Genomic DNA, 10,088 nt, shown 5'->3' with positions numbered 1-10,088 from the left:
TGGCTCAACTGGTTGTGGAACCTCATTGAGTCAAGCTGCTTCTCCTGTGATAGCAAAAGAACCCCACTTATCTCCTTGGCCTTCTAGTCCTTTGCCCTTTGGTCCCTGGTGGCTGCCTTCCTGGTTTCAGATCTCCTGCCTCCCCTGATCGACTTAGATTCATGTTTCATCCCAAGAATAACGTCTGTGCCTTGAATGACCCACACCTGTCGCCGACTATGATCCTAGATTGCTCCTTGTCTATACCACAATAAATGAACCTGCCATTAGGTCCACACCAACTCCTAAGTCTCCTGCCCTCATCATTGACACAGTCCTTTGTGGTGGGGACACTCTATTTGGTTATTCCTGGAATTGTATGAGATGTTTCCTTGTCTTGAAGCTGGGTCTGTAGTTCACTGGGAACCAGAAGTGAATGAAATACACACACCATCTGAAACCACTTATCCCATACAAGGTCACAGGGAGCCGGAGCCTAACCTGGCAACACCGGGCATAAGGCACCCCAAGCAGGACTCAAAGCCCAGACCCACTGGAGAGCAGGACCCGGTCCAACCCACTGCGCCACCACGCCCCCCATGTAAATGAAATAGCCAAATAGTATTTTTTTAAAAATACTATAATATAATGGCTGGGATTCAGACTTACAGCTTTCAAGTGTCTACTACGGTATTAGTTTTTACTTAAAAATTAACACAATGGTGTATTACCCTCTCCTTTCGATGCCAGATTAGGTTTCTGAAGTTCAGATGTATTTAATGCCAGGGGAGTAAGGTACTCAATTTTTTTTAAACTTGGGCCTGTGACAAGAACAATGCGAGTGGGTGTATGGGTGTGTTTGTGCGTACTCAGGAAAGTGCAAAACCCACATTCTTGTGGTTAAAAGGTTTATTCATATTTTTGTGGGTGTATTTTATTTGCAAATTACTTTGAAGAAAAAACAATATGCCCAAACAAACGAAAATATATATTTTATTTTATCTGGGACTTTACAGATAATTACTGACAAATGCGTTGAATTTCAGATGCAAAGAGTAAACTGAGATATTGTTTGTAGACAAGATTCTTTTCATTGTCACTAAAGTCAAATTGTACAAACACCAAACCATTGCTCCATTTTCTTTATCAAACTATAATGAAGACAGTTCTTCGTAAATGTGGTCTGATGCTTTGTTTTTTCAGTAACACAAAAATATCACAGACATAAATTGCTGGAAACCAGTTCACTTTAATGCTTCTCATCACCTCATTCTTTTTGCCCATTCTGTTTTTAAAATTATTCATTAAGTGCATGGTAGATAGAGATATCACACCATGGCTTACCACCGTTTATTTTTTTTAAACTGGCATATCATGTGGCTTATTTGTTTAAATGGTACAGGTGGAAATAATACATTGCAGAAACATATTTATGCTTACTTTCCAGCTGTAATCAACCTTACATTTTAAAGTCATAATTCATGACTTTTACAGTTTGACATCATCATACCTGTTAATCCCTAAGGAGGCTAATATAATGAAAAGTAGTATCCACTGTGGCTCCTGGGTTAACGTACAGTTAAACAGTCCAGATCCAGTGATTATAGGTGACCCTTTGAATCTCATCAAATTTGCTGAGGTCACTAGGAGCCGAGAGAAAAGGCACTTTCATTGCATTCAATACCAATAAACATCTCACATTGAAACAGTTATTTATGGGTAGCACCGGTGAAGACGACAAGCTGTTGTCGGGCCTTCATCTCACGTGATATCTGACACCAGGAGCAGGCGGTGCAGAATACAGAGTACAAGCAGTCGTTGCAAATAGAGCCCTGGCACAGAGAGAGGGTTAACTGAACTTAGAATGGTCTACACACAGCACAAAATAATGAAAAATACCTCTACAAGAATCAATAAACATCATTAGTAACACTTAAATAATACTTTAAAAAACTCATGGATCCAAGCATAGAATTTAAAACAAAGATTAGTCTTTCTTTGAGCTGCAGCTATGTTTCCTTACCGTGATACCATAGCGCTGACGAACGGAGACCCTCATGGCTAAGGACACAGGTGGTATAAAGCCTAGGAAATCCAACAGAGGGAGACACAAGCACTCCCCATGGTCCTTGGATACCTTACAGGCATAGCACGGGAAGCACCAGAACGCGCAGCAGCCTTCCGACACATGAGGAAAAGGTTAAAGATTTGTTAGTATAACCACAATCATACTGATATGCCTTGCAAATACAAAGCCCCACACCCATTCTCACACGCCTTCTGTGTCAACCTCCAATGACTGCCTCTGGCTGAGGAATCCAAAAACACCTTCCTGTTTCAAAGTGAATTAAACTTTAAAGAGTAGAAAATGCCCAACACGTTCTGTAAAAATATTGAATAGAGTTGTGTTTCTACAGTAAATTACCCTGAAAAATACTAGTTATAACAGATTGGAAGAATTTCTCAGTATTGATGCCTGCTACTTTAAAATAGAGCTTTACATTTACCTGACACTTTTCTCCAAAACACCTGACAATGTCAAGCTACTTACAATTATTTACTTACATACAACTGGGTAATCTTACTGGAGCAATTTAAAGTAAGTTCCTGTTCCTGTACAGTGTTTCAGACTAATCTATTAGGGTGGCCTCAATGAATTTCAGAAGCACATATGTATATGTATCTCATGCATGGGTGTGTAGCAGCCCAACAGCCGCAAAATCCTGTGTTGTTTGCCAGGCATAGCTACTCAAACATTTGCTTTATGGATATATGAAAGATTTCTGTAAAGTCTTGCAACTTGAAAAACTAATTTTTAGATATGGAGAAAGGGATTTGATAGGATTTCTTCTCTCTTTGCATTGTCTTTGTGAAGTTATTGACTATAAAAGAGTATTATTTCCTGTCTAAAGAAGCGTATTTGAGATAGACGCATGTTAATAGGGCATTCAAAAAATTTTGTTCTCCCTTGCATCTATCTTGAACACAGCTGAGATGTAACACACTTCTATTTTCCAGTGGCTTACGCATGATGGTTCTGCTTCATAATGCCCTATTTTGTCTTGCTCTTTAAAGGATTTTTTTTTGCAGTTTTCAAGCTTCTAGTTCTTTTATAATCACAAATATGGTGTTTCAAGGGACTGGCTATCCTTGTTTAAGATTTTGCTTAGATTTTTTTTCCAAATGATAATGACCATATTCCATGCATCTGTATCATATGCAATTGGATTCTAGTGTTTGTCTAAAGTTTCTACACAATTCTTCTTTCAGTGTTGCTGTTGAATACTAAGATAATGATAAGTGCACTCAAGACTGTACACATATAACATAAATCTGGCAAAATTATACTATTGTACAGGTGGATCAACATATAAGTGCAGGCACACAAACACACATACTCACATTCCCCTATATCATTACAACAGTCACATATGCCAGAGCTCCACTGGTTGGACTGTACAGCATTAACCAGAACTGGAGGCTGCTGAATTACCATCCTTGCTGCCATGGTAACTGTATCTAGAAATAAACTGGGAGGAAAGAAACATTTTCAACTATTTGCAATGTAAACAACATTCTAATTAAAACCAATACCAATATAATCACATGAGCATCATATATAACCAGCACATCCTGCTGTCCTCTTAATGTTAAATCTTGCATTGTGTTGCAAGTTCAGGTCTTAGCCTTCACTTCCTTGACTGCTCACAGGTGAAATATTAAAGAGTACAAAGTTGAGATGTGTGTCAAAAGTACAATAGCATATATCAAGAGTAACAATATTAAGTGTATCAATACATGAGAAAAATGGGCAATGATAAGTTATAATTCCAGCCCACCCTAACTGCAAAGTAGTTCCCAATTTATTTTCTGTAGGAAATTGCTGCACTCAATCACTGTCTCCCCTTCTGACCTCTACAAAAACTGCATGTCTGTCATGTTTTTCATTTGCATGAAAAACATGACCTCATATGCAACTGATATGTACTTTTTAAAGTATGTATATTTGCTGATGTGAAAACCACTTTGTATAAAAGTCTTTAGAAATTAAGATAAATTTAAATTTCTTACCAATGTACTGTCCTGAGAGAGGAAAAAAGAAAAAGTGAATGGTTCAGGTGATCTTCTTATATAGTATCGGAATGAAAGAATGTGAAACTGCAGCTTTAGACCTCACATGATACACATAACTCGTTTGGTTAGTTGAAACTCAATGCGTAAGACTTTCAGGGTAGTCCATCACACACAAAAAAAACTTAATGAAAACAAAGAAACAGGGAGTGCCCATTTTTTTTTAAGTTCATTTAAGAACATGTTGGCGTAAATGGAAATGAAGCCAGAAAGCTGCTTTTTTTTCACTTCTTATAGCACCATGCTAACATTGCATTTATTCTAAACACAGCTGAAAACAGACAAGTAGGAAATGTAATTAATGTAACATTAGACCAGTAAATTATTTTGAATAGATTTTGGGAAGGTATTACCATCATGTAGAATCAACAGAAAAAAAATGAACATAGTAGGCTTATGTAACAGTCAAGATCAATGTGCCTCAAGGACTGGTTTCAAGTGAACGTCACCCACTGTTTTAAAACTAACAAGATTTTCCTTAATTCAATAGAAATATTTAGTTATGTAATCCAGAAGATACGTGTTCTGTACTTCCTGTAATTTCTATAATTGTGTTGGGTTTTCTTTAGTGATTCACCAGACTGTAAGACAGAATAGTTCTCTATTTATATGTGTACCAAATGGAATGTCTTATTTTAGAATATTAATACTCTAACCATATTCAAAAGAAATATTGTAATGTATAACTACATTATACTTTTTAATTGGCAGTTCAATTGGTTTTGAAGCTCCCTGGATCCAGCTGGAAAATAAAGAAAACCTAGAAGATTTCTTTATTCAGTTAAATACTTTCAGTCCAAACAGTCACATTGGTGAATCTGTTTTCATTCCTTTCTCAATGATCATGGAGAGAAATATTTCAGCACAAGATTACATTGCTCTGTAACATCAGTGTGCGCACCAGTCATGGGTTTGTTTCAGTCAGTCTCCTTCGCGTTTTATTTAATACTAATTATGGAGAATTCATAGACTTAATTTTGATATCTTAAATATACTTTCTAATTTACTGGAGTGTCACCATTAAAAATCCCCCCAAAAAAATCTTACAAAGGAACTCATAGTTGCCAGATGACAATCACAGTCTAATTTCATGAAAAACCTCAATGAAACTTTTATAAATAAGTTCAGCAAGAACTAAAACCAACAATTCATGGAGTCATTGCAAACCTGTATGAAAAAAACGATGATGTAGCATTCTGTGATTTAAATAAGTCAAACCCTTTTTTGCTACTGTGGTATTTTGGGGACAATAAGTAGCATAATGGAAAAACTGCCACCACTGGACTCTGGTTTGAATGTCACCTCCCGCTGCAATTCCCTTGAGCAATGTATTTACCCTGAACCTCTCCAGGAAAGCATCAGCTAAACACACACACACACACACACACACACACACACACACTTTCAGAACCGCTTGTCCCATACAGGGTCGCAGGGAACCGGAGCCTACCCTGCAACACAGGGCGTAAGGCCAGAGGGGGAGGGGACACACCCAGAACGGGACGCCACTCCGTCGCAAGGCACCCCAAGCGGGACTCGAACCCCAGACCCACCAGAGAGCAGGACCTGGTCCAACCCACTGCGCCACCACACCCCCCCTGTCAGCTAAACAAATAAGTGTATATTAGAAATAAATTCATTTTGGTAAACTCTGGTTGGTGCTTTAGTATTTTGAGCTTTTCACACACACATAATGTCTACAGCTGCTTGTGCTGAGCAGGGGTCACGGTGAACCGGAGCCTAACCCAGCAACAGAGGGCACAGGCACACCCCGCACAGGATGCTAGTCAGGCTCAAGGCACCCCAAGCAGAACTTCAACCCCAGACACACCACACAGCGAGTCCTGGCCAAACCAGCTTCAGCACCACACCCCTGAGCTATGCACACCCACACACGACTTGTCCCAAGCGAGGGTCGTAGCGAACTCAAACTTTATAATAAGCCATTAGTCTTATCATTGTATAGCTAAGAAACTGACAAGTATTTTGGTCCCTCAGAACTGTAATACCCACACATGTCAGAAATATCTATGCTGCTCATTTAAACCACCAAATCTTCACTGATTCAGATAACGTATGACTTCCTTTTCATAGCAAAAGATATGTGATGTATCAAATACAAGCTGAACAGGCACTAGTGATCCATTCAGTGGAGAGTCCTTTGATGGAAATGGAGATTACAGTAAAGTCCCAATTTCATGCACTTGTGAATGCATGCGAAAAAATCTACTATTCCACTAAGTTTTTCATTCACCAGAAAATGCTTTCTGGAAAGGAAAATTGAAAGCCAAAGAGAAAATTAAAATCCTTTTTCCACCCAAATAGTACTCCTGAAACTACAAACATGATCAAAAATGTTTAAAATTAAACATTATTAAAATCTAATTTTAGTAAAAAAATTAATTTAATGCTTGTTTAAGGTCAACCAGTCAGTGAAGCCTCTCTACAGGACTGCCATGCTGGCCTTCCGGGCTCTTCCATGGCCATTATCATGAACAGTTGTCCACCTGTTTAGCAACTGTCATTGCTGGCAGTCAGGATTGAGTGACTGACTCAGGTGTGTGCTCGTTCTTTATTTTCAATAAGCGGCAGGCAAAACAGTGATCAAAGTCCAGGTGAGGGTCAATCGATAAGCAAACATTATCCAGAGGAGGTACACAAGAATTGTCGTTGGTGAGGCAAGACAGAGATCAAAAACCAGGAAAGCAATAACACGGGGGAGAAGGAAACAGTAAGGAACAGAGCGCCGTGGTTTATTTTCCAAGGTTCCGCACAGAGGAGATTGCGGGGCGCCGTTTTGTCCTGTGTTCCCCTGATTGGTAGTAGGTGTCGATGAGGGCATGACAGTACCCTCCCCTCGTATGGGCAACCCCTGCCATACTACACAGATGAGGGACATGGCACCGATTGATACCTGTGAAAAGCAACAATCAGAGAAGGGTCAAAAATGTTACAAGCAATCACCGTAGACTGTTCCTCTGGGCCATAACCCTCCCAGTTGAACAGATATTGCATCACTCCTCTCTGGCGTTGGGAATCCAGCAACACCTGCACCATGTAAGCTGGTTCCTTGTCCACCTGCACTGGTGGGGGGAGGAGTACCAGTGGCGGAAGGCTGGAGGAGAGAGGTCCTGCAGGGCTTGAGCAATGACACATGGAAGGTAGGGTGTACGCGCATACCCGGGGCAGCTGGAGTTTATACATGACAGGTGTTACCTGGCAGAATACCTTGTAGGGCCCTATGTATTAAGGGCTGAGTTTCTTGGAGGACAGACTTAACTTCAGATCCTAGATGGACAAGCATACTCTTTGCCCTGGGATGAAGGACAGGGTACGCCGATGTCAATCGGCCTGATGTTTGTTCTGTTTGGTGCTGTCCTGGAGTTGGTCCCGGACCAACTGGGTGAAACCCCAGATGAACCAGTGTTAGAAGTTACCAAACCCCAGGGAACACTGATGCCGTGGTGGGCCTGGGCCATTTCAACACGACACGAACCTTCTCAGGGTCCATGGCCACTCCGTCTTTGCTGAGAATGTACCCTAAGGACACCTGCTGCTGGTGAAACAGACATTTTTCTCCCTTGACAGAGGCGATTCTGAAGAAGACGGTTCAGCACTGCCCTCACCTGCTGTATGTGTTCCTCCTTGGTCCAGGAGAAGATCAGGATGTCATCCAAGTAAACCAGCACACAACTGTTGACCAGGTCCCTGAGCACATGGTTCACGAATGCCTAAAATACTAAGGGAGCATTGGACAGACCGAAAGGTATGACCAGGTATTCGTAATGGCCCAGGGAGGTGCTGAAAGTGGTCTTCAATTCGTCCCCCTGGCGAATACAACTAAGGCTGTATGCACTCTACAGATCTAGCCTGGTGAACACGGTGGCCCCATGGACCCCCCAAGCCTACGATGATCAGTAGTAATGGGCGTGGGTATCGGATCGTGATTGCATTTAATCACCTATAGTCAGTGCAGGGGTGCAGGCCCCCATCTTTCTTCCAATTGAAAAGGAACCCTGCGGATGCTGGAGATATGGACAGCCAAATGATCCCTGCATTCAGAGTTTAAGTAATGTAATCCTGCATTGCTTTCTGTTCTGGCAGCAACAGGGGATACATGTGGATTGGTTCCTGCTAAGAGGTCTATCGTGCAGTCCCAAGGCTGATGAGAGGGGAGTTCAGCCACAGGAGTCTTACTGAAGACCTCCCTGAGATCCTCATATTCGCAGGAATTTGTAGTGGGGGTGCCCTTTCCACCCGACACGGAAGGCGCCAACTTAAACATCTGCACTGGGCTCCCCAGGATACTAACTCTCCTGTATTCTATAGAAACACCAGATCATGTCTTATCAACTAGGGGAAACCCAGGGAGACAGAGGTGTCTGGGGCGCGAATGAGAAAAAACGCCTCATGATGGCATGCCCCAACGGTCACTTGGAGGATCATTGTGCAGGACTCGATGACACCTAAACCTAGGGGCTGCCCGTCCAGTGTGCTCACCTGTAACATTAAGTCACAATCCTTCCCCGGAATGCCATTTACTCGAGTGAACTCGGCATCCATAAAACACCCAGCCACCCCCAAGTCTACCAACACGTGGATACTTATCTGGTTACCTGTCCAAGCTATGCGTAGCAGTACAGTAAGTTGCCCCGAATAACAAATGGAACTGACCCATGGTTCTGGGTGGGTTCTTCAAGGGGGTCACACTGGGCAGGAGGAGCGGAAGTGACCTGGGGTGCTGCAGTAGAGGCATAGGCAATCTTGGAGGCGGCACCGGCTCTCATAGGAGTTCAGTTTTTTTCCATTGAGGCAGAATTGGTTTGGGGTCCTCTTCTTGGGAAGCCGAAATCGGTGCGACCGCCCATCACCTCGGGGTTCTCTTGCAGACAAGGTTGTCCACAGCCACAGTGGTCTCCACAAAGCAGTCAAAGGTCCATTGATTTGATGAGCAAACATTATCCAGAGGAGGTACACAAGAATTCATTGGTGAGGCAAGGCAGAGATCAAAAAACAGAAAAGCAATAACATGGGGAGAAGGACCCAATAAGGAACAGACCACTGCAGTTTCTCTTTCAAGGTTCCACACAGAGGAGCTTCCAGGGCATCCTTTTATGCCGTGTTCCCCCGATTGGCAGCAGGTGCGGATGAGGACCTGACAGCAATCAGCTAAATTAAATCAAGCATACTTTCTGTAGTGAAGAAATTTTAACACCGACATAGTCACATTAAGAAAACCAGCATCTTTATTAGTACTACGTATATTATTACTTTTTTAACTTGATAAAATTGTATTTTTTTCTCAGTATGAGTATCACTCCTACAATATTTGTTATCCCATTATCGCTGCTCTGTTGTGTTCTCTGATTTTCATATAGAAGTATTTTTACCACTGTATGTTGAGCTCAGCTTTCTTATGCACCTGCTTTTTGAAAAGAGCCACCTTAAAATATATTTCTGGACAGTTTGGTGTAAAGAGCCAAATCCTTGACTGAACCAAGTTGTTTTTTCTGTTATTTCAGAACTCATGTATAAATGCCTCCTCTTTGTCCACCTGATATTTGCTTTTTCTTCTTAGCAAAGAACTTGGCTTGCAGAGCTTACATTTTAACACTTCACTTACTTTATTTCACGTTTCTCACCCAGTTGTACATTTTTGCCCTTTTACATTAATGCATGTACCCGTGCTCTACTACAGACATCCATTGTACATTTGTTATACTCTATATCCTTCCTGCAGCATATATGATGATATCTTCTCCAGGAAGTGAAGTTTTTCCTCTATAAACTGGCCCTTCAGCAAAAGACTGCCACAAAAAGACATACCTGATCCCACAACTAAATTCGTATTTCCAACACATGAATAACATAGGCACAAACTAAAGTAGACAAATATAATGGGAAAAAAAAAGAATGTTAAATTTATTAGGAAAAATAAACATAGTTTCAGAAAGATGTTATTCCGGTATCTTGTTCTC

At 41.4% G+C, this 10,088-nt stretch overlaps 1 protein-coding gene across 1 annotated transcript; it reads right to left on the bottom strand.

Annotated features, from left to right (window-relative positions):
* Window positions 1-969: 969 nt before the first annotated feature.
* Window positions 970-4,170, bottom strand: LOC108929690 (cornifelin homolog B-like). The gene is made up of 4 exons (XM_018744380.1): window positions 4,051-4,170; window positions 3,382-3,509; window positions 2,003-2,157; window positions 970-1,811 (listed from the first exon to the last, which is right to left on the bottom strand). The coding sequence occupies exons 2-4, from the start codon at window positions 3,485-3,487 to the stop codon at window positions 1,689-1,691; spliced, it is 384 nt and encodes a 127-aa protein (XP_018599896.1). The 5' UTR covers window positions 3,488-3,509; window positions 4,051-4,170; the 3' UTR covers window positions 970-1,688.
* Window positions 4,171-10,088: the final 5,918 nt, after the last annotated feature.

This window comes from Scleropages formosus, chromosome 13 (genome assembly GCF_900964775.1).
Source record: "Scleropages formosus chromosome 13, fSclFor1.1, whole genome shotgun sequence".
Lineage (NCBI taxonomy): Eukaryota > Metazoa > Chordata > Actinopteri > Osteoglossiformes > Osteoglossidae > Scleropages > Scleropages formosus.
Note: the sequence above shows the minus strand (reverse complement) of the source record. Positions and strands in the feature narration are given on the sequence as shown.